General features: G+C 32.1%; 3 protein-coding genes and 1 pseudogene across 3 annotated transcripts; 2 read left to right on the top strand and 2 right to left on the bottom strand.

Annotated features, from left to right (window-relative positions):
• The first annotated feature begins 574 nt into the window (after nt 1-574).
• On the top strand, nt 575-2,560 carry LOC119608688 (annotated as a pseudogene).
• Nucleotides 2,561-2,563: 3 nt separating this feature from the next.
• On the bottom strand, nt 2,564-3,852 carry LOC119608681 (coiled-coil domain-containing protein 130 homolog). The gene is made up of 2 exons (XM_037963189.1): nt 3,177-3,852; nt 2,564-3,100 (listed from the first exon to the last, which is right to left on the bottom strand). The coding sequence occupies exons 1-2, from the start codon at nt 3,747-3,749 to the stop codon at nt 2,564-2,566; spliced, it is 1,110 nt and encodes a 369-aa protein (XP_037819117.1). The 5' UTR covers nt 3,750-3,852.
• Nucleotides 3,853-5,485: 1,633 nt separating this feature from the next.
• On the top strand, nt 5,486-9,689 carry LOC119608682 (methionine--tRNA ligase, cytoplasmic). Its single transcript, XM_037963190.1, has 8 exons — nt 5,486-5,773; nt 5,927-6,048; nt 6,163-6,797; nt 6,886-7,089; nt 7,151-7,255; nt 7,315-7,948; nt 8,008-8,525; nt 8,602-9,689. The coding sequence occupies exons 1-8, from the start codon at nt 5,671-5,673 to the stop codon at nt 9,329-9,331; spliced, it is 3,051 nt and encodes a 1,016-aa protein (XP_037819118.1). The 5' UTR covers nt 5,486-5,670; the 3' UTR covers nt 9,332-9,689.
• Nucleotides 9,690-22,389: 12,700 nt separating this feature from the next.
• Nucleotides 22,390-23,005, bottom strand: LOC119608687 (basic salivary proline-rich protein 2-like). The gene is made up of 2 exons (XM_037963200.1): nt 22,858-23,005; nt 22,390-22,767 (listed from the first exon to the last, which is right to left on the bottom strand). The coding sequence occupies exons 1-2, from the start codon at nt 22,915-22,917 to the stop codon at nt 22,489-22,491; spliced, it is 339 nt and encodes a 112-aa protein (XP_037819128.1). The 5' UTR covers nt 22,918-23,005; the 3' UTR covers nt 22,390-22,488.
• Between the last annotated feature and the right edge of the window lie 2,418 nt (nt 23,006-25,423).

Below are 25,423 nucleotides of genomic sequence, written 5' to 3'. Positions count from 1 at the left end.
TCTAAATAATAATAATTGTCTCATTGGCAATGAGACGTTGGAAGTACTCAATATTTTAAAAAATCGCTTGTTTATCACTCAATTTTGTTGTTGTACTTTTGGCGGGCATAATAACCTTCAGAGTTAGAAGATTATTTGTTGTTCACTTGGCATTCGTAAGATCCTTATAATTTGCACTGATTAAGTAGTGAAAATATCAAAATTTTTACTTAAATTGCTAACATTTTATTAAAAACAAATCATTTTAATATAAATAGAATGCATTTTAAATAAATACACAATGGGAACTTCAAGAAATATTATTTGAAGAATTACCACTCTATTTCCTTTTTGGTTAAAAAAGAAAAGTAAATTTTTAATAAATAACCAATTATAATAAAGTAATAGTAAAAGTATTAATAACTGTTAGAAAAAGACTATAAAAATAAACAATTACAAAAATATTTAAAACAAGTGATAGAGTCAAGAGAACAGAAACTCGATCATTTGCATACTGCATGTACAAATTGGACATTTATAGAAATTAGCGGCAGTGGAAAAGGAATTACGCACTCTTGTCTCTAATCGTAGAGAGCTGAATAAAACCACAATAGTTATCAGCAGCTCAATAATAACAACAAATTAAGTATTAATAAAAATCAATATTAACAAAAGTTTGCATTCATTTGTCCGCGATACCGTTACATTCATTTGCTATTTATTCGCGACCGCATTAACAAAACCCAAAAGAAGAATCACTCATATTTTATTCAACAATTAAAAGAAATTGCAAGTTTAAAACAAAGAGAACGAAATATTAATAATAGATTAAACAAACATATTATAATCATGCCAGATTTAAAGACAAACTGTTACACTTACTAGTGCTACGGCAGAGAAAAATGTCTCGTCACGACATGTTGGAATGGGTCAATAGCACCGTTCATGGACAATATAAAAAAATTGAAGAGCTGTGCTCTGGTAAGTTTTCTATTTTTATAAACACATAAATTCTTAGTTGCAACTGGCATTTTTTTACTCTTCTAGGAGTGGCATATTGCCAAATGATGGAACTTTTGTTTCCCAATACAGTGGGTTTGAAAAAATCAAATGCAATGCCAAGTTGGAACATGAATTTCTACACAACTTAAAGCTTTTCCAGGCTGCCTTTATAAAACTCAATTTCGATAAATCCGTACCAATTGATCGTTTAATCAAGGGAAAATTTCAAGATAATTTTGAGTTCTTACAATGGTTTAAGAAATTTTTCGATACACATTCGGCCGGTAAAGAGAATTTGAAAGTGCCAGCTGCCTTGGCGGCAGCAACACATAATGCCCCTAAGCCTATAAGAAAACCAGGTACACAACCATTGGGAGGCGCTGGAGCAACGTCAAAGTCTGCCACCACTAAATCGTCAGAGATTTTGAAAACACCCAAAAGTGGTCAACAGCATGACGAAAGAATGGTTTCGCCTTCAAGTCTACGTGTGTTGCAGGAGACAAAGGAAGAATTGAACAAACAACCTTGAGTATAGAACAGGAGCGGAATACCTACTATAAAAAACTTACTGAAATTGAAGCCATGTAAGTTTATAGGTTTTTTTAAAGAATTGCCAATGCTTAATGAGTAGTTTTAAAAAAAGACATCGTAAAACAAAGGAGTTAATGCCAGGAAATGATCCTTTTTGCATAAATTTTCCACTCTTGGGAATTGTATAGTGGCGACCGTCTTCACTTTCGTTTACAAAGTACATTTGTGACGAAATTGAGCAAACCAGTTGGTTAAACGTTAGTGGAAATGACTATATTTTTCGGAAGCATTAACTCTTTGTCAAACTGCCGAGTTCTGTTAAAATACAGATACATACATACGTATGTACATACATAAATATGTATATAGGAACATACTTGTTTTGAGGGGCGTATTTTGTATTCCAAGCTAAAAAAGGTTGAATTCAATTTGTATTTACCACATAGCACACAATAAATAGAACTGCCTAGAGTTTAAAACATGATTTGTGGGCCTGATCGGAACTACATCACTGCGCTTTATCTGATGATTAGTTTGTGATGCTCATTTTATATATATATACACGTAAATGAAAACAAAGTTCATAAAACAAATGAAAATCTAAATACCTACTCAATTATCGCATCAGTCTGTGATGCATTTGCGAATGTACTACGCATCAGATGCAGCGCAGTGATGCATTTCCGAACAGGCTTTGTATTACAGCACGTGTTGATAGAAATTTTAAACTCATTTTTGCAATATAATTGCAGTGTTCAGACTTTTTTAAACATATTAAAAACTTTGAAATATAATCGTTTTAATAAATGTAGTTTTTGCTTTTCAGTCTTCACGAATCCATAAAAAATGAAGTCTACGTTGATTGGTGTAATCGTGCGTTAGCCATACTATATGCTGTCGATGATAATGCTCCCCCTGGCGATGAAGAAGAGGGTGCTGAAGCTTATGCTGCTGAAACAGCCGATTTATAAAACCTTTATTATTTTCTACTTAAAACTATTATGTATTATGATATTTATACATGTAATAAAATTCTAATTAAATACTAGTATTAGCTTTCTTCATTGTCTGAGGGACCTGAGGATTGAGATGCTGTTGAAGAATTGGAACTGGCATAGTCACAAACTAATGCTAAGCTTTTGGGCAAATCTACTAAACAAGCATTAGGGACATTTGTAGACGTTGTTGGATTATCTAATTTTGCTTTATTTATATCTTCAATTGATTCCTCCCCTTTACCACTACATTTCCCTTCGATATCCGTGCTACTTTTAGTTGTATTACTACTTTCGCTTTCATTTAGTTTTCTTTTGATTCCCAATTGTTTGTAATCCAGATGAGAACTTAAGGCTTTTTGACGTTTAAGACCACCAAAAGTAGTTTGTGTTGCTCCTGGTAGTGTTGGTTGTAGCAATATGTCGATGCGTTTTTCTTCCTCTCTTTCCTGGGCAGTTTTACTTTGCAGTTTCATTAGAGCAGCCATCTGACGATCCTGTTGAGTTTCGGGCAAAAGTGCTATGTCCAGACTACTTTTAGCCAATAGTTTGTCATCAAGTTCTTTCAAGGCTTTCAATTCGGATTTCTTAGTCTGAAATAATGTAGAAAATATTATTTAACTATATACCTACCTACGTATCTAGTTATGTTTAAGTTCTAAAACTTACCCTGAATTCTGCTCTTAATTTACAATTGGCTTCGTAACAATCACTCCATACTGTCTTATTCCTTTCCATTAGCTTTTCCAAAACTGGCTTCGCCTGATCTCCTGCCTTTTGATCCTTTGCTTGATGTTCCAACTTGTACATGGCATCGTCGAATAAACGTTTTTGTACTTCTTTTGTTTCTGGCACAACTTGTTCATTTTGTGTAGGATCCCAACGATTTTCCTGCCTTCTAGCACCTGATAATATCACATAGTCTAAATTTCCAGGATCAGTTTGTATTTCAAAGTGATTGTCACATAAATGACATTTCATGCGAAACTTATAGATGGGAGTGGAATAGTACATGCCCACTTTGGTCTTTTCCGCATTATAACGAACACCCATTCCTATGTGATTCTTACAGCCATCACACCAAATATTGTAGGGCATTTCAAATCTAATGATTATTATGCCCAAGTGGATTTTCCTTGCCCGTTCCCGCAAAGCGTGCGTGCCACGGAATTTATTGAGACCTCCTTTTTTTGGATCATAATCAGGCGGATAGTATTTATTTTGTCCTTTGCGTTCACCCATTTTGTTTAAAAAATTTGCGGCTTTTTTTAGAAAAATAAATTAAAATGAATTTACAAAGTAAAAAAACTCCAATTGTTCTTGTCAAACGTTTGTTTGAAAACAAAGCACAGCTGTTTTTTAAGACACAAGGATGCCAGATTGATTTGAAGAAATTTACGGTAGAACCAATATAAGTTTTCCATTTTACTACATTTTTATAGCATGTATATATTTTATGTTTTTAATAATGTTTTGTCACTATCATTGAGTATTAACTTGGCATTATCACAGAAAAAATCAGTCAAATTTTGAAATTATTTAGAATTTCTTGGAAAATTGTATTATCTTATTTTTTTCAATTTTATTTTAAAATAATTTGTTATTATTTGACATCCACACACTCATACTTGTATTTTTATTTTTGATTTGGTAGCACTTTTATCGAAGTTAAAAATTTCTATAATTAAAATTAATAATAATATGGCCAAACTAATAGGCTCGATTGTAAAAATGAATTTTAAATTAAAAAAAATTAACTTGTATAATTTTACACATTAACTCCTAACGTTTATAAATTTTAAATTTATATGGAACCGCCTTTTAAACAAAAAACAAAAAAGAAAATAATTTAGAGCCAGCTAATCTACAATTAAAAAATTCGATTTATATTATATAAAAACGATTTCAATTAATTACTTAGAAAATCTTATTTAAATAAAAACGATAATTTTTTGATTATTATTTAACTTCTTTAAATGGAAACTAAAATTTCATATACAGCAGATTTAGATAAACTTAACATTCAACTGATTGAAAATTTAAGCACAATTATTTCTTAAATTAATTATTTGAATGCAATTAATTTAGTAGATTTGGAATCTTTGTATTTTGCAAAATGTCCAAAAGTACGGTTGAAAATGTTTAAATTTAAATTGTTAGAGACTAAGTTGAAACGAATATCCCATTCACTAGTACTTATGAGATTTCGAGCAAATATTAGATTTTTATTAGATATCCAATACAAAGCAAATATTTGATTTTTATTAGATATCCAATACAAAAACAAACCAATTCCTAAGTCGATTTCGCCAAAATCTGTTCAAAATATAGTTGAAATGGATACGCAACTATGTTTTTGCAAAAAAAGTACAAAAACTATGACGCTGTAGAAGAAAAATTAAATTTGAAACAAAACAAATAAAAAATGCAAAAGATAAATTTTTAAGAAAATTTTCTATTATAGGAAAAACGTGAATGAAAAGTGTATTGTAAGTAAACTATAATGCCGAATTTTTAACAATATGTTCAATACTAAATAATATTCTGTATATTTCTCTATTTTTTTGGTAGTAAAAAGAATTTGGTAAAGTATTTGTTTTCTTTTTTATTCATAAAAAATTAAAAGAAATAGATTTTGTACAAGATTTGATATACAATCTACGAGATTTCGCTGTACTGTAAATGGCGTATTAACAGTAAAAATTTTACGTTTAAAAGGAATTAATTATTTTTGAAGGATTAATTATTTTGAAGTTTTTAACGCCTTTTCAATTATAAATGGCTTAAGATTAAAATTATGGATTATTACAATACATTTTCAAATACATAATACTTTGTATTAATATAAATTTACATAATGTAAAGCACCCTTTAATGGTAATGTGCTATAAAATAATTATTTCTGCTACAAAAATTAAAAAAATCGCTGAATTCTGCGTTAAAAATCGCTTGAATGACTTCACTGTTAATAATTTTTGACATTCTCTTTTGTTACACATTTTCTTGACATTTTTCAATTAGAATTTTTTGTGTGTCTAATTAGGAAAAAAATTGCAGTTGGTGAAAAATAAATACGAAGACATTTTAACCCTTTTGCCACGTTATTTATTAAATTTAATTAATAAAACTCGTAGTTTTAGTCAGAGACCAACATAAAGCGAAAATGAAAATCTATACAAACGAGGGCAATCCCCTTGGCCTGAAATTACAAATCCTGGCCAAATTTGCAAAACGTGAGGTGTCGGTGGAAAAAGTTAACCTAAATGGTGCGTAAGTAGTAGTGCTACATGGTCTGTTGTAAGCAATAATGCAGGGGGGTGAGGCGGGTGTGAACCATTATTTAAATTTCTTTAAAATACTCCAAGAACTATGATGTATTTAAAGTGACTGTATGACGAAATATTGAATTTCTATTGCAGATATTAAATCTAAAGACTTATTGGTTTTACCAACTTTAGAATTGGATAATGGTCTAAGACTATTTTCGACAGATGCGGTGGCTAAATATTTCTTTCCCAATGAGGGACAATTAAGGGATGAGGTTAGTTGTACATATGGTTGAAATTGTATTAGGAATTTAAAATAATGTTTAGAATTCCAAATATATTGACCTTGTTCAAGGTTATTTTAATTGAATTTTCCCTATATTAAACAGTGGCTTGAATGGTCTTCTACTTCATTGGCTCCTGCGTTAGTGCATCATATGGGTCATGGTCATCGTGCTAATCCGAATGCTCTTCCTGTACTTAATGCTTTGGTTAAGAAGCTGGAAGATAATTTATCAAAAACACCATTTTTAGCTGGTGATAAATTGACAGCAGCTGATCTTTCAGTTTGGTCTTTGCTGGCTCCCGATGGTACATTAAAAGGCGCTCAGCAAATTGAACATCTTCTCGTGTGGTATCGTAAAATTAGCGCCATGCCTGAAATTAAATCAGTGTTAGAAAAACAACCTTTAAAAGATTTAACTTTTAATGCTTTACAAAACTCTAATCTTTACGGAGGTCTCTATCATGTTCCTCTCAAAATGCCTGCATCATTATCTGAAGCTGGCAATCTATTGGCTGATACTGGTTCTACTTTGGCTGATACCATTACTGAGGAAGAACTCAATTTGGCCAGCACTCACTTTGTATATGCCCCCGCGGCAGAGCGTAAGGAACCACGTACAGTTCTTCCTAAAGCTGGTGAGCGTAATGTGCTGGTCACCTCTGCTCTCCCCTATGTCAATAATGTACCACATTTGGGCAACATTATTGGTTGTGTATTATCCGCTGATATTTTTGCAAGGTAAGTGATTTACATATTTATAAATTTGTATAAATAAAGATTCAATAATGAACAATAAAAATATTACAATAAATGGCATTCTTTGCAGATACTCACGTGCAGCTGGCTACAACACTCTCTATATATCAGGTACTGATGAGTATGGTACAGCTACCGAAAATAAAGCACTTGCTGAAAATCTCACACCTCGTGAAATTTGTGACAAATACTTTGAACTACACAATGCGATCTATCGTTGGTTTGGCATTGGTTTTGATTACTTCGGTCGTACCACAACTCAAGAACAAACAGAGTAAGTAAACAAACAAACAACAAAGATATTAACTTAAAATTAATTTAACATATTTCATTAGAATTGTACAAGAAGCCTTTAAAGATGTCTACGATAATGGTTATATCTTAACTGAAAGTGTAGAACAATTATTGTGTCAGAAGTGTGATCGTTTCTTGGCCGATCGGTAAGAGTTTCGCTAGCACTTAGTTAAAGTTTAGTAGATAATAATTTGTTAATTTCTAGTTTTGTTGAGGGTACTTGCCCACATCCTGGCTGTGGCTACGAGGATGCTCGTGGTGATCAATGTGACAAGTGTGGCAAGCTAGTTAATGCTACCGAACTTATACGTCCCCGCTGTAAAGTGTGCAACACAGCACCAGTTGTCAGATCCTCCGACCAATTGTTCCTTGACTTACCGAAAATCGAAAACAAACTTCGTGAATGGGTTGATCATTCTGAAAATGGTTGGACGAATAATGCTCGTGTTATAACACGTGCTTGGCTACGTGAGGGCTTGAAGCCTCGTTGTATCACACGTGATCTGAAATGGGGTATTCCAGTACCTCACAAAGGTTTTGAAAATAAAGTATTTTATGTCTGGTTCGATGCACCATTCGGCTATGTTTCTATGACCAAACGTTACTCCAAGGAATTCAAACAATGGTGGCAACCCGAAAAGGGTGTGGAAGTTGAACTCTTCCAATTTATGGCTAAAGATAATGTACCCTTCCATTCGGTTGTTTGGCCTAGTGCTTTGTTGGCTATTAACAAGGGCAACACTTTGGCATCTCACATTATGGCAACTGAGTATTTAAATTATGAGGACGGCAAATTCAGTAAAAGTCGTGGTATTGGTGTCTTTGGCAATGATGCTCAGGTAAGATTATAAACAAAGGTAAAAACCTACAAAAGTCTAAATTTTGTCCCTTTATTTAGGACACTGGTATTCCCGCTGATGTTTGGCGTTTCTATTTGGCTTCAGCCCGTCCAGAAGGTCAGGACTCTAGCTTCAGTTGGAATGATTTGGCAGCCCGCAATAATTCTGAGTTACTTAACAATTTGGGCAACTTTGTAAATCGTGCCTTAGTCTTCTGTGAAAAGAACTTTAATGGTGTAGTACCCGCCATGAATCTCACCAATGACGAGCATGTTTTGCTGGCTCTAATTAATCGTGAGTTACGCGGTTATGTCAACTCCTTGGAGAAGGCTCGTTTACGTGATGGCATCAGACATATGCTTTCGATCTCTCGCCATGGCAACGGTTACATGCAATCACAACAGCCCTGGGTTTTACTTAAGGGCAACGATGAACAAAAGTCTAGAGCTGCTACAATTATTGGTATGTGCTGTAATATTGCTTGCCTTTTGGCCAATCTTATCTTCCCCTACATGCCAACAACGGCTAGAACTATGTTCGAACAATTGAATGCTAAGCAGACACAGTTGAATGTTGAGTAAGTGTACAGTTTTAAATATAACAATAATTTATTATTAACAAATTTTTAAAATTCAATTTTAATATTCTTTTAGAAAACCATTTACCTCAATTTTGTTACCATCCGGCCACAAGATCGGCAAACCAGCACCATTGTTCGCTAAATTGGAACAAAGCTTCATTGATGAAATGAAAAAGAAGTATGCTGGTCCTCAGGTCCTAGGTTCTGGCGATTCGCAGACCAGCTCAGCAAACATAGCTGATTTGGAAAAGGCTATTCAGGAGCAAGGTGATAAAGTAAGACAACTTAAAGCCTCCACAAAAGACAAAGCCGTATGGCAACCAGAAGTAAATAAACTTTTAGATTTGAAGAAACAACTAACCGAGGCACAAAGTAAGCAGTCAGCTGAAACTAAACAAAATGGTGCTGCACCCAAAAGTGTAAAAGATCTTGAAGCTGCCATACAGGCACAGGGTGATAAAGTACGTCAACTGAAGGCATCAACAAAAGACAAAGCCGTTTGGCAACCAGAAGTTAATAAGCTTTTAGATTTGAAAAAGCAATTAGCTGAAGCTCAAGCCTCTGCCACCACTACTGCTGCAACCACCACTTCATCTCCAGCCTCGGTTGATCCCAAAAAGGTAAAGGAAGTAGAAGATAAGATTGCCAAACAAGCTGAAAAAGTACGCACTTTAAAAGCTTCTTCTGATGCTTCCGTTTGGAAGCCAGAAGTTGAGATTCTTTTGGCTCTTAAAAAGGAATTGACCACTTTAACTGGTGCTCCCGAACCCAATGCTCAGGGCAAAAATAAAAAGAAGAAGTAATTTCTTAAGTTTTTAAAGTTTAGTCACATTTTTTGTATTTGCCTACTTTATACTAATAATATACATATTTAAATTTTTCTTGTGTTTGTGTTCTTTTTATTATTAAATAATTTTGCATTCTCAATTTAAAATTATATCTTTGTTTCATATTTTTATAATTTTTTTGATTGCATTTGATCATAATTTTGTATTTTACTTTACAAATATTTAATTTATTTATTAATTTTGCTCTTTCACATGAAATATACATTTAAATATTTTATAATAATTTGTTTATTTTTTATAAATTTGTAATTTTGCAAAATACTTAAACATAAAAGCTCAATAAATTATTTTGAAATAAATATACTGAAATAACATATGCGTCTAAAGTTATTATTGTTTAATAGTCTGTTGGAAATTTTATATTTAACTAGCTATACACAGTGTGCTTTGCTACCCTAAAAGGAATATGTATAAATAAATACCAGATTTATTATATGTTACATATAAAAGATGTCAAGCAAATTATTGCAAGTTCGCCAGTTTCTATCTATCGCCAATTTCTATCTATCTACAAAAAATTTGAATAATATAAGAGTTTCCAAGATGCACGAAATTTTGTATTTAATTCATATATGTGGTGCCAAGCCCCCCATTGAAAGTCCGCCCGTTATTCTCTAAATGTTCACATGAATGTCAAAGTTCTTCATGTAAAATTTTAAGATTCTAGCTCTAATAGTTTCTCAGATATACGAATTTAATTCATGTGGGGGCTTCAAGCCCCCCGGATGAAAGTCCGCCCTTTTTCCTCCAAAATATTCAGATGATTATTAAAATAATTTGTTCAAAATTTGAAGAATCTAGTTCTATTAGTTTCCCAGTTAAACGAAATTTTGTATTTAATTCATATGGGAGGTACCAAGTAACCCATTGGAAGTCCGCCCGTTATATTCTAAATGTTCAGGTGAATGTCAAAGTTCTTCAAGTAAAATTTAATGATTCTAGCTCTAATTGTTTCTCAGATATACGAATTTTTCTATTTTATTCATATGGGGGCTCCAAGCCCCCCAGATGAAAGTCCGCTCTTTTTTCCTTAAAAATGTTCAGATGAATATTAAAGTTCTTCGTGCAAAATTTTAAGAATTTAGTTCTATTAGTTTCCCAGATAAACGAATTTTTGTTTTTAATTAATATGGGAGGTGCCGCTCCCCTCATGGGTAGTCCGCCAATTTTTTACCCAAAATGTTTATATGGATGTTAAAGTTCTTTGTGCAAAATTTTAAGAATTTAGTTCTATTAGTTTCCCAGATAAACGAATTTTTGTATTTAATTAATATGGGAGGTGCCGCTCCCCTCATGGGTAGTCCGCCAATTTATTACCCAAAATGTTTATATGGATGTTAAAGTTCTTCGTGCTAAATTTTAAAAATTTAGTTCTATTAGTTTCCCAGATAAACGAATTTTTGTATTTAATTTATATGGGAGGTACCACGCCCCCTAATGCTAGTCCGCCTACTTTTTGTCCTAAATGATCATATTGACACTAAAGTGGCTCCGACAAAATTTAAGGACTCTAACTGTTATATTATCTAAAATATACGGATTTTATATTTTCTTAATGTGGGCGTGGCCCATCGCCCACTTGAAATTTCGAAATAAAAAGTAGCCTATTACCTATTCCAGACATGCAGGAATATGCTGTGAAAATTTCAACGGCGTCGCTAGAATTCTGTTCCAATTTACAATAAAATATAATATAAATTAAAAAATTATCATACGGTTTAGTATTTATTAATTAGATATACCTCATTGTTTTCATTTTTAAATTAATTTGCGATATCATGTTTTTTATTATTTTTCTTTTTAAATTATTTTTCTTTTGGCATTTAAAACTCGATTCACTCGATTCAAAATATTTATTTTGTATTCTTTTAATATACGTAAGTTGTTAACTTACTCGATTTGAATGTAGACGTACACTTACACAAAAATACTCGCAATGATTGAGTAAAACAAAAATTTGAATTATTAAAATCAAATGTACACACTTTGTAAATAATATTCAAAATACAAAATGAGTTGAGTGCAATGCAGTGGATTACTCATTGTGGGTGACAAATAGAGTCACTCATGCAGGGCTCTAGTCTATAGTCTAGTCTATAGTCTAGTCTATAGTCTAGTCTATAGTCTAGTCTATAGTCTAGTCTATAGTCTAGTCTATAGTCTAGTCTATAGTCTAGTCTATAGTCTAGTCTATAGTCTAGTCTATAGTCTAGTCTATAGTCTAGTCTATAGTCTAGTCTATAGTCTAGTCTATAGTCTAGTCTATAGTCTAGTCTATAGTCTAGTCTATAGTCTAGTCTATAGTCTAGTCTATAGTCTAGTCTATAGTCTAGTCTATAGTCTAGTCTATAGTCTAGTCTCTAGTCTATAGTCTATTTCTATTCTATAGTCTAGTCTATAGTCTAGTCTATAGTCTAGTCTATAGTCTAGTCTATAGTCTAGTCTAGTCTATAGTCTAGTCTATAGTCTAGTCTATTGTCTAGTCTATTGTCTAGTCTATAGTCTAGTCTATAGTCTAGTCTATAGTCTAGTCTATAGTCTAGTCTATAGTCTAGTCTATAGTCTAGTCTATAGTCTAGTCTATAGTCTAGTCTATAGTCTAGTCTATAGTCTAGTCTATAGTCTAGTCTATAGTCTAGTCTATAGTCTAGTCTATAGTCTAGTCTATAGTCTAGTCTATAGTCTAGTCTATAGTCTAGTCTATAGTCTAGTCTATAGTCTAGTCTATAGTCTAGTCTATAGTCTAGTCTATAGTCTAGTCTATAGTCTAGTCTATAGTCTAGTCTATAGTCTAGTCTATAGTCTAGTCTATAGTCTAGTCTATAGTCTAGTCTATAGTCTAGTCTATAGTCTAGTCTATAGTCTAGTCTATAGTCTAGTCTATAGTCTAGTCTATAGTCTAGTCTATAGTCTAGTCTATAGTCTAGTCTATAGTCTAGTCTATAGTCTAGTCTATAGTCTAGTCTATAGTCTATAGTCTAGTCTATAGTCTAGTCTATAGTCTAGTCTATAGTCTAGTCTATAGTCTAGTCTATATCCAGTCTATAGTCTATAGTCTAGTCTATAGTCTAGTCTATAGTCTAGTCTATAGTCTAGTCTATAGTCTAGTCTAGTCTAGTCTATAGTCTAGTCTATAGTCTAGTCTATAGTCTAGTCTATAGTCTAGTCTATAGTCTAGTCTATAGTCTAGTCTATAGTCTAGTCTATAGTCTAGTCTATAGTCTAGTCTATAGTCTAGTCTATAGTCTAGTCTATAGTCTAGTCTATAGTCTAGTCTATAGTCTAGTCTATAGTCTAGTCTATAGTCTAGTCTATAGTCTAGTCTATAGTCTAGTCTAGAGTCTTGTCTATAGCTTAGTCTTGAGTCTAGGATATAGTCTAGTCTATCTATAGTTTTGAACTTTAAAACCTAAAAGAGTACTAATTTTGTGTAAAGTTAGTACTTTTGTAAAATTTTTAATTTTGCATGCTTCTTTTTTACCATCATACTGACATATATTTTTAAGATGCATTTCCGAATATACCGAGCAACAGATGAAGCGCAGTGACGCATTACCTTAATGAAAATTATAAGGAAGTCGACAACACTTGTACATATTTTGTTAATTACAAAATTAAATAAGAAATTTATAATATTGCCTAATTAATATAAATGTTTATCGGTTGCAAATATTTGTCAACCGATATCTAATGAACTAAAGTGACATTTATATAAATGTCAGTATAAATAAATGTGCAGAATTGTTAAAAAGATTACAACAATTAATAATCATGAAGTTGTTTTTAGTAATTGTCGGTACTTTGGCAGTTCTAGCGCTAGCTCAGGCTAATCACTTACCTCTCAAAGGCGGTAATAAAGAAGTAGCTAACGAAGAACAGCAACACTCTAAACCTCATCCAAGACCACAGCGTGGACCTCAGGCTGATCCAGCTTCGGGACAACATGCCGAACCACAACCTGAATTGAAAGAACCAAATGAAGAGAGTACAGATCGCCAACATGTTTTATTGATATCTGATAGTCAAATTGGAAATGACAATACTATCGTTGAAATAAATTCTAAAGCTGATGGTGATTACACTAATGAATTGCTATATTTTTAAAATAACATAATTTAAAAAAATAATATAAAATAAAAGAGTTTATCATGCAAAACTAGTTTGAATCCTTTTTAAAGTAGCTTAAGAAGTTTTTATAAAAAAAAATCTTTCTTCTTATTCGATTCTATACTTAACGATGTCTATGTGTTAAGTATGGTTAAAGACTTCCCATTATATTTATCAAGGAATAATGTGTCGTTTCCAACTAATTGATTCCCTGATGATTTTGATTAATCTCACTACCAATTTATTTGGGAATCGGTCCGTAACTAACTTTTTTTAGATGGTTCTTGTTTAGCAAAAAAATTTGGTAATCGAATTTTATCTAGTGTAGGAATATTTAAATTGAACTATGTTAATGTTTCGAGGAATTAAACTTTCGGGATTCTGACCAATTCCAGTTTAATTTATTGTTATTGCGAAACTCCTAAAATTATTTTCAAGTTCGTGCCCGTTCAAAAAAGCTAATACGAGTTGTTTAATCGTCTATGCCGAATCTTATAAACGTATGTTGAAAATTAAGATTAGTTTTGAAAGGTGGTCCAAATGGTGGCTTGAATCAATTATGAATCGAGCTTTTCAGAATATGAAATAGTGAATAATATTTTCTAAAAAGTAATTTTTGTAAAATATTTTCTTAATGGTATACGCGCAATTGGGACGAACGACCAATTTCGTCCAACACAACGAATTGCTTGACAAAGATTCGTTGCGTATATTCGTCGATTGAAATACAATAAATCCTTCCGTATGGCGAATTGCTTTAAAATTTCTTATCTTTCTATCACACAGTTCGTTACGTAAGACGAATTTCGTCATACGCATTGAGTGTGCGTATTTTCATATAGTTTAGTGTGTTCTATATCTGACGACGAAAATTCGTTCCGAAAAATTCGTCGTTCGGCCCAGTTGTGCGTATAGCATAACTCCATCTCTGTATTCTCTTGTATGAGGTAAATTATGGTCTGAATTTTCCTAGAGAGATTTTATTTTCACTAAATCGAATTTTATCGCTTTAGTTGTATTTTTGGGATGGGCCGACAAATTTTTAACACAGAGACCAAAGTATACTTTTCTAAAGGATTGAACCCCGTTTAATCCAAATCTGTCGTCAGTATTGCTCAATCACATCTGGGATTTGAGATATAGTGTCCTAAAATTTGAAACATTTTTGTTCGTTATAAACAATATTTATAAAGCATAATACCCTCCGCACTATATTTAGTTGTATTGGTATAAATAACATATCGGGTTTTCAAGGTTTAGGTGAAGATATCTCGAAGAAGAATAATGATATGTCAGATGTTAAGCCCTTATTTTAAAGTTTCCAGATTGGACCTTCAAATGGCATACAACATTTTTGGCGCTGTTATAATGTCTCAAAAAAAGGTCAAAAATGTCGTTTTCTCAAATTTCAGGACACGACATCTCAAATCAAAGATATGACGGGGAAAATATTTTTCCAAATTTTGTCGGCCTGTGATATCGACCAATACTCATAAAACTTGGTAGAAAAATGTTATTCCTACAAAACTTGTTTTTGTTGAATTTTATCCCTATACTTTTATTTTTAAGCCAATAATTTTCTGAAGGGGATCTTGTATGACGAGTAATACTGGACTATCAATATTGTAATTAATTACATTAAAAATTGGTTTGTGGGTCTACGACAAGTGTCGCACACAGTCTAACGATTTGTAGTTAGATGTTCTCATTAAGCTAAGAACGAAATTTTAGCATTTTCTACTTCAATAAATGATAACGGACACTTTCAGCATTACATGTCAGCAAAGTGTCAAGCAGATACTTTCAGAATTATATGTGGTTATCAAAGTGATATTTTTAAAGTACATACATAAAGTAGACTCACTAACTTGTATATTAATTTTAATTAATTCGGTATTAAAATTATGTAGAAATGTAATTTAATATTTACAAACATATTTACTGAAATAAATAAATTATAAATAAAATATTTTACGCAGTTGAAATTAAATTAGTTACAATTTTAAAATAAATAGTTAATTATGAAAATAAATAACAAACTAATATGAATTTGACTAATTAATAAAATGTTTATTTATCGTTGTAAAATATTTGTTAATTTAGTTCTAATAAATTAAAGTCACAATTTAAATATATTAGTACCATTTCGATTAGGTATAAAAACATATGCGAAATTATAAAAAGTTATCACGATTAAAAATCATGAAGTTGTTTTTAGTAATTGTCGGTACTTTGGCACTTCTAGCCCTAACTCAGGCTAATCCCTTACATCAAGAAGGTGATAATCCTGAAAAACCTCAACACTTTAAACCTCATCCACGACCACTGCCTGGTCCAGCTTTGGAACAACACGATGAACCAAAACCTGAATCGGAACAACCTAATGAAGAAAATCCTGATCGACAACACGTTCGTCTTAGTATAACTAATAGTAAAATTGGAGATCGCAATACTATCATTGAAATAAATTCTGCTCCTGATAATGAATACATCACTACTACTGACGGCTATTATTATTATTGAAAACAAAATTATTAAAAAATAAACAAAAGTTTTTATCTTGCAAAAATAGTTTAAATCTTTTCTAATTTGTTTAGAGGAATAAATTAAATATCATATTTAATTCAATTCGGATCCTTATTCGAGTTAACGAATACCATTGGTTTGGTAATTTTTTAAAAAATTTTAAAAGTTCAATATGGAAAAATATGAATGTGTGTAATGATGAAAAATTAGCACCAAGAACTAACCTTGGTGTAAACACGATCGGTCAAGAACTTTCTTAGCATGTATAGATAATATAGATTGCTATTTCTTCAAAAAAAAAAAAAAAATAATAACATTTTTACTTTTTTTTGTCAAATTTTGACAACCTATAGCTCAGAGAGTTCTTGAACTATCTTATTGAAAAATTGTGTCTAAACTATTATCCGATAGGACTAACCTTCGCCAACTTGACTTTAACTCAAGCCCAGATAATAAAATATAAAGTAAATACTTTTCTTTCATCTTCTTTTGTCTTACTCAAAACGAAGTTTTTTTTTTGATTTATGACGATCTTGTAGTAAATTATCTATATGTAAACGTCTTCTTTTAATATTACTTTTAGTAAGAAGATAATTTGGCATATACCACTCGACTCGACATTATTTTAATCACTTTACCAAGTTCTCGTACAGTGGGATAGATTATTAATATAATAATAAATCATAAAGAGAGATAAAGTATACCAATCGGCTCAAAATCATTTTCTGAGTCGATTTAGCTATGTCCGTCCGTCTGTCCGTCCGTCCGTCCATGTAAACCTTGTAATCAAACTACAGGTCGCAATTTTAAAGATAATTCAATGAAATTTGGTACATGATCTTCTATTGACGCAGGGACGAAGCCTATTGAAAATGGTTAAGATCGGTCCATTATTTCACCTAGCCCCCATACAACTGAACCCCCCAATAGGGCTTGTAATCCTTGTAATCAAACTACAGGTCGCAATTTTGGAGATAATTCAATGAAATTTGGCACATGATCTTTTATGGTACCGTAGAGAAAGCCTGTTGAAAATGGTTTACATCGGTCCATTATTTCACCTAGCCCCCATACAACTGAACCCGCCAAATAGGGCTTTTAAGTTCATAATTATGTTTAATATACTCATATGTTGACAAAAAGCTGCAAAAACCAAGTTGTATACAAGACTTGATGACCCTTACGAATTCCATAATAATAGGTTATCATATGACCCTAGCCCCTATGAAAAGCCCCCATCAAAATTTCACTTAAATGTCCACAATTTTATTCATCAATAAACGGCTTTAGTATGTATATCTAAGGCAAGGTACAATTCAACTTAAATGCTTTATTATGGCAACTAAATCACATTATATTTTTGTCAAAGGTGTAGGGTATTATATGGTCGGCTTCGCCCGACTATAATTTCTTACTTGTTTTAAAATAGATTAAATTATATGAACGATCGAACACAAACCTATAGTTCTTTTAGAAACTGAGCGATATGTAATAGGTATAAACTTTTTGATACTTATGTACATATATAATATTTCTTTATACACACCATCAAAAAATATGGGGGTATATTGATTTTGTCATTTAGTTTCTAACACATCGAAATATTGATCATAGACCCACACAAGTATATATATTCTGGGTACTTATTAAATTCTAAGACGATCTAGCCATGTCTGTCCGTCCGTCTGTTGAAAGCACGATAGAGTCCGAACGGAAAGAGCTACAGAGTTGAAATTTTCCACAAATATTTCTTATAGGTAAGGTTTGTTTGGTATTGAAAATAGGCCACATATCGGACCACGTTTTCGCATATCACCCATACAAATGGCCCCCCGAAAAACAGCTTTAACAGTCATAACTGTTTTAAAAATGCAATTATAGCGATGAAATTCGACATAAATAAGTTTTTATGAGGATCGGTCCATAATTGACCCTAACCCTCATGTAACGCCCATAACTGGCTTAAAAATACTAGCGTTTAAATTCGATATAAGTAAGTTTCTTACAAGCAAAAATCTATGTACCGAATTTTATGAGGATCGGTTCTTAAATTACCCTACCCCCATATAAGTTCCCCCTTAGAAAATGACTTTAACGCTCACTACTGGCTTGAAAATAAGAGTACAGCGCTGAAATTCAAAATAAGTAAGTTGCGAGCAAATCTCTATACCGAATTTTATGAGAATCGGTCCATAATTGACACTATCCCCCATATGTGACCCCCTTCAGAAAATGACTTTAACACACATTACTGGCTTAAAAATGCGATATATAGAAGTATGTTTCTTACAAGCCAAAATCTCTCTACCTAATTTTATAATTGACCCTACCGCCCATATATGTATGTTCATGGTTTAAAAGTTGGACAAAAATATTTTGTTTTTAAAAATTAATATTTTGTTAATCCGAAAGGGTTGTGTCCATAATTGACTTAAGCCCTCTTTCAAATATCAACCTCATGTTTATAGGGGAGCATTCCATTTACGGCATACGGTTTGATGGTGGGTATATAAGATTCGGCATAGTCGAATATAACACTCTTACTTGTTTTTATTACGTTTCAATTTATTAGCATTTAATAATTAATAAAACAATAACTATTTTAATTAATAATTAATTCATTAATTTTCAGCTTAATTAGACATAACTATTGCTTTGTTATCATTAAATTATATAATTTTTGTATTCAAAATTTTTCTATATAAAGTGAAAATTGTTTATAATTATTTTATAAAGAAAAAAGTAATCATGAAGTGTATCATATTAGTCGTGGGAGTTTTAGCTATCTTGGCTTTAGCTCAAGCTCAGGTAACAAAATGTATTTCGTAAAAAGTCGAGAGGTTATATATCTCTTTATAGAGGATGTATTATATTAAACATTCGTAAATATACAAATAGGATGAAGCTGCTCAAGATCCACAATCGGAACAATCCGATACGGAACAATCCAATTCAGAACAGGTACCACCGTCTGAAGAAGAACCACAAGCCGAAGAAGGTCAAAGTGAACATCATCATCACAAACATGGACATCCTAGACCACCGAAACGTACACCAGTTTTCGGCATTGGATTCCATTTTGATACTGGAAAATAGATATATAATTGATAACTAATAATTAAATGAAGATTGCATAAAAATTATATTTGAGTTTTATTTTCATTATTCTAATTTAATTGCAGGTTATAACTTTTCCATATAATTTTGTGAAATTTAAGACAAAGATTTCTTTTAGTCCAAGGATTAGAATTATTGAAACTGATTGAAATCTAAAATAGGTCATCATGGCTTATAATTAAGTTAAACTGGTAATACCCATGTGTATTAGGGGTGTAATTAACGACTGGCTTTTACAAATTCCGGTATTGCAATCCGGTGATACCAGGATATTTCGGGATTACATAAAATGAAATGGAAATAAAATGATTGAGTCTATTTCAACTCTTGAAAGTAGAATGAATCTACTTTTCAACAAAAATTAGTTAATAATGGGGTTTTGTACTATTAAACCTTATATGTATATTTCATTTATATTCCAATATACCGAATCTTACATACCCGTACCGAAAAGTCTACTTTTTTCACATCATGTCACGTACTATTAAGTGCCTATTTCTCGAGACTATGGTCTTGGCAAAAAAAGTCCATAAAAGAATAATAGGAAACACAATTTCCTCACCAAACGAGTTTAAATTTTTTATCATATTTGTTTCGATCATATCTCCAATACTTATGACCGATTTTTCTCGTTTTTAATAGGTAAATTTAAAAAAAAAAACAAAAATTTGGATTCCGAAGATATAGTATGTGGTGTTCAAAATACTGATTTTAATAAACCGAAGGACAGACAGTTGGTGCATGAACATTTTTTTTATCCCTAATTTACATACTCATAACTGAGGGTATCATATGTTTGGTCATAACTGACTATATAATTTCTTTATTTCTTTTCAATTCAAATGAATTTGTTAAAGTGAATTGCATTTGAATTGAAAACGATTTGCAATAAATAGTTAAAAGTTCATGAATATTATCTCTCTGTTATTCGGGACATTTTTAAACTCAGTAAAATTATAAAAATTCCCTTTATACTTTTACAATAAGTTTTATTACATATTATTTAAAAATGGTCACATTTTCACAAATAAATTAAGGAATATAAAGAATTACATATACATACGTATTGTTTACGAAAATATCATCTAATAAAAGAATCCTGGTCGTGCTGGTTGGATACCTTCAGGATCTTCTATTCGATGACTTAAAGGATATTTTTTGTCTGCCTGATCCATCGGATATTGGTGGTTTTACAAATATACATACATACATACATACGTATATATATGTTAAACTTTTAACATGAGCTTTGCTGAGGACCAAGAGAAGATTTTGAGTATGAACGAAATATTACAGTATTTATATATAAGGGTAACTGAAGGCGCAACAAAAATAATATTGTCCGTCATCTTAATAAATATACAAATTTTAAATATTTATATTTAACAAAGTTAAATATTTATTTAGTTCATAATATTTGTTCAAGTGCTTTTTGATGCATATGTAATGTCCCTTCATACTTTTTATACCCACCATCAAAAAAGAATGGGGTATATTGTTTTTATCATTCCGTTTGTAACACATTGAAATATCCATCTAAGACCCATAAAAGTATATATATTCTGGGTCCTTATTAGATTCTAAGACGATCTAGCCATGTCCGTCTGTCTGTCTGTTGAAAACACGATAGAGTTCAAACGGAAGTAGCTAGCGAGCTGAAATTTTGCATAGATACTTTTAGTTGCAGTTTGTTTGGTATTGAAAATGGGCAATATCGGTCCACGATTTCGCCTAGGCAGAACTTTAACTACTTTATTGCTCATAACTGGTTAAAAGAAGCATCAATATCGGTGAAATTCGGCACCAACACGTTTTATATGAACATAAATCTCTTTGTAAGATTTTAGAAGAATAGGCCCATAATTGACCCTACCCCCCATATAAAGTCCCCTTCACAAAATGACTTTAACGCTCGTAACTGTCTAAAAGAAACATCTATAGCGGTGAAATTCGACAGGAACATATTTTATAGGAACGTAAATCTCTTCGTAAAATTTTATAAGGATCGGTCCATAATTGACCCTACCCTCCATATAAGGTCCCCTTCAGAAAATGACTGTAGTGCTCATATCTGACCTTAAAAAGCATATATAGCAATGAAATTCGACATAAAAAAGCTTTAAAGGAACTAAAATCATTTTCATAAATTTTATGAGGATGGGTCCATAATTGACCCTACCCCCATATAAGGTCCCCTTCAGAAAATGAGTTTATTTAAAAGGATGCATTCCTTTTCGGCAATGTTTTGATGGTGGGTAAACAAGATTCGGCACAGCCGAATATAACATTCTTACTTGTTCAAACTATATTTACACCCTACACTGTATATCGGTTTGTGCTAATGTTTGTATTGTCTATTAAAAATGGGCAATATAAAGCCACCAAATTCGGCTTAGGAAATCATGAGTACTTATGTATATTAAAGATTTTAGTATCTCTGACAAAATCTGCACAACTAAGTCTACCATATAAATAAACTTTGATTGAATAGGGCTTTTAATGAGGTCTTATGTCAACTTAGACCGAGCTCTTCAGAATTAAAAAATATAAATTCTTAAAAACAATAATTTTTGTCCGCTCTTTATAAAATTTAGAAAATAAATTTCGGTTGGTTTAAAACATATAGTGGATCCTTATGGACCGATCCTTATAAAGTTTTGTACATAGATTTTGGTCGAATCTATACTATATACACGTTTTTTTTAAGCTAGTGATGAGAGTTAGTCATTTTCTGAATGAGGCCTTATATAGGGAATGGTTACGGACCGATCTTCATACAATTTGTTAAGGGAGGTTTCGGTTAATATAAAACACGTTTATGTCGTTTTTCATCATTATACTATTTTTTAAGTCAGTAAAGAGCCTTAGAAGTCATTTTCCGAAGGGTAGAGGCAGTTAAGGACCAAACTTCATAAAATTTGGTAGAGATTTCGATTGATATAAAATATGTCTGTGACGAATTATTCGCATTTTTAAATTAGGAAATAGCGTTAATATTTCTTAAGGATGCCTTATATGGGGGAAAGGCCCAAAATGTAGTAAAGATATTTTGGTTCCTATTAAAATCATACTGAATTTCATTACTGTAATGAGCCAGTAAAACGCTCATTTTCTAAAGGGGACCTTATAAAGGGGGGTAGGGGCAATTAAGGACCGGTCCTTATAAACATTTTTAGAGAGATGTCCCTTTATGCATATGGAATACATATACATATATACCTACCATTTTATAGTGGTTTATAAATAAGTTAACAAATTTGAAATCTATTTTTGCCAACAGTTCTTAAGAAATTTTATTTTAATCTAAAAGAAGTTTTTTTTTCCATTTTCCATAAGCCAAAATGCATTAATGAATTTCCTGTTTAAAATAATGGAATACGTGGGCGTCGTGGGGGAATGCCTTCAGAATTTCCATTGTCAGCTTGTTGATCATCATTAGGCTGAGGCCTTGGAATACGATGTCCATGGATAATTCTACCAGGTCTGCCGGGTCTTGGAGGCCTTTCAGGTCCTTCAGGTCTTAGTGGTCGTTGTGGTTTAGGTTCCTCAGCAAGTTCATCAGAAGATTCATTAGAAGATTCGTCAGAAGATGGTGCTGGTGAGGACTCTTCTTCCGATTGTTCAGCTTGATTAGATTCTTCCTATATATAATATACATAAATATGTAAAGATTTATTTATGTACGCATATTTTCAAATTATATAAAATAAGGAAAATAGAAAAATCCTTACTTGAGCTTGCGTTAGGGCCAAAAGGGCCAACACAACTGCAATTGCAACGAGAACTTTCATGATTATTTGTTGAATTTTTAATGTGAATCTGATATCGTTTTTATATCAATTTAACAGATCTAATATCAAATTGAATATTGTCATCATATTAAAATTCACTATTTATTGACAATTGGATTTAGCATTTGTTATAATATATAATATTAGAACAAGTGCCAAATGCAATTTACTTAATTGAAAATATATTAATATAGATAAGTTTTTATTTGAACAATTGCATTTAGAAACACACATAATTATAAATATTTAGAATGTAAAAAATGTTAATATCTAGAGTGGACTATATGTACGTTGGAGCTAGTATAACACAGGAAGTATATAGAAACAACTTTCAGAGGAAGATTAAGAAAGGGTAAAGTCAATAGTTTGATAATTGTAGCATATGAAACAAATTTTACAAACAATACTAAATTAAAAAAAACGTTTGATGTTAAATCATATACAGCGTAATTTGAGAGAAATTTCGTTTTCAAATTATCGATATAAAAATGCCAAACATATGTATTATATTTTCCCATCGGTATGATTTTGAATAATATTTGATTTAATTCCTCGAGTTCATATTCTCTAGGACGTTCATCTTTTTGGAGGTGGGTATTAATTTTTGAAGAATTTAAATCCGAAGATGCCACGAGTCTGTTAACCGCACAAAACAGTGAGTTATTATGTATGTAATTAAATCTGTAGGGTCTGTTGTGAGTTTGTTTTACTACTTATGCGCCAATTTTTATTATTAAGAGATCTGTTAAAACTGAAACATGTCATTATGCGAAAAATATCGAACATTCCCAGTTAAAACTCGGTAAAAACGTTTACTAACACAACAACTTACTTTTAAATGACAACTAACTACCTACCGTCTGTTATACATTTAAGTACACTTATAATTACTTACATATAATTAGATACGTAACGTTTCATCAAGTCAAAGACTCCAGGATCAAGAGTACCCGAACGGCAGTACTCTCCACAGAACCTCTATAGATAATATCACCAGCCAGCACGGCCGTAACACGTTCACGTCTAATGCGCCTGTTTTGTCTATATGTATTGTATCCCCTTATGTCAAATCCGTGGTGAGAACATAAACAGTGCTCTATCAATAGTACTACGTCCGGTTAATGTTCCCGCAGGAACAAATCCAAATAACAAAGATTATCCTTATTGTCCTAGCCATCATGCGCTAATGCCATCAACATTCCAAGTAAGGCACGCGTCTTGTCCCCGTTATTGTCCAAAGTCTGGTATTCTCTAGCAAATCGTCCGATCTTACCTAAAATTTTCAAAAAACCACCCACTAATAAACTTAAGCTGTCTTTGTGTTATAAGTCATATTGAGCCTTAGAACCCTCCAATGAAAGTCCGGCCCCTACCGAATTTGCAGACCCCTTTTAAAACCAAGTTCATAGCAATAGGCATGCTACGGGCACGCGAGTTATCCCCAGTGGCCTTCCTTTCATACAACTTGCGGAGAAGCTCCGCCCTGCGTGGACAGTCATTCGAACTGGCCACATGCCCCACCGTCCCACAGTTAACGCATTTAACCGGCAAACCGACTGTCCTAGTTACCATTCCAGTGGCAGGATCAGTGGCTAATATCTCCTGGTTAGTATCCCTCTTGCGCGGGACAGGACATTCGCCCGGGCCATGGTACTTTGCACACTTAACACACCTATATGGCATGTGGCAATTAGATGAAACTAATGGTAAGTACTTGCTTCCAATATAAGTAGTAAGAAGATAATAAGTTTTTGCTGGGTTATTCATGAAAGAAACGGTGTACGACTTTGTTCCGATATAGACTGAGAGGAGTTGAATTTATGCACAGCTTCTTGACATGATTCTAACGATGTCAAAACCTCCATCAAAAAAAAATTCAAACTTTTTTCATGCTCCCAAGTTGAAGAAAATCTGGATTTAGTTATATGAGCAATTTCATGTCAACTTTTAAAATCGATGTCTTCCGAAGTGGATGAAATTTGCACCAAGGTTAGTACTATTGGATAGTAAGCCAGATACAAATTTTCAGCTCTATCGATTTTTTGAGTTGGGTCACAATTGCCCATATAAATATATCGGTTACCATGAAATTTTTTAGAGAGATTTTATTGCTTATGGTTAAAACTTTACGATTGTTATACATTTTAGGCCACTAGCTCCTCCCGTTTGTGACCTATGGTGATTTCAACAGAAAAGCAATAGTCGGACATGGCTTGATCGCTTTATAGTATTTAGAATCAATATTTCGGAATTAAAAAATCAATAAAATAAAATTGGATAATAAATAAATATTCTAGAATGATGACAAGTCTAAATATTTGTTCGTGGTTTAAATATTAAAATGATGCCTGTTTTCAAACCCAATTACATTATTCTTCAGTTAGGCTTCGAATAGAAAAATAACTTTTAATTAATATTTACTTTCTAGAAGGTTAACAAATTCAATAGGCAAATTAATAAATTAATTTTTTCTTTAAATATTTAAGTATTAATTAGTTAATTGTAA

This window comes from Lucilia sericata, unplaced genomic scaffold, assembly GCF_015586225.1.
Source record: "Lucilia sericata isolate MDLA Ls3-8-SP2 unplaced genomic scaffold, ASM1558622v1 Contig000870F_arrow, whole genome shotgun sequence".
NCBI classification, from domain to species: Eukaryota; Metazoa; Arthropoda; class Insecta; order Diptera; family Calliphoridae; genus Lucilia; species Lucilia sericata.
The sequence above is the reverse complement of the archived record's forward strand: the minus strand, read 5'-3'. Positions and strand labels throughout refer to the sequence as shown.

Coding starts and splice junctions, on each gene's coding strand:
- LOC119608682 (XM_037963190.1), top strand. CDS start 5,671: ATGAAAATCTATACAAACGAGGGCAATCCCCTTGGCCTGAAATTACAA. Junction 5,774..5,926: donor GGAAAAAGTTAACCTAAATG/GTGCGTAAGTAG, acceptor TTTCTATTGCAG/ATATTAAATCTAAAGACTTA. Junction 7,090..7,150: donor ACAACTCAAGAACAAACAGA/GTAAGTAAACAA, acceptor ATATTTCATTAG/AATTGTACAAGAAGCCTTTA.
- LOC119608681 (XM_037963189.1), bottom strand. CDS start 3,749: ATGGGTGAACGCAAAGGACAAAATAAATACTATCCGCCTGATTATGAT. Junction 3,101..3,176: donor AATTAAGAGCAGAATTCAGG/GTAAGTTTTAGA, acceptor ACATTATTTCAG/ACTAAGAAATCCGAATTGAA.
- LOC119608687 (XM_037963200.1), bottom strand. CDS start 22,917: ATGAAAGTTCTCGTTGCAATTGCAGTTGTGTTGGCCCTTTTGGCCCTA. Junction 22,768..22,857: donor TGGCCCTAACGCAAGCTCAA/GTAAGGATTTTT, acceptor TATTATATATAG/GAAGAATCTAATCAAGCTGA.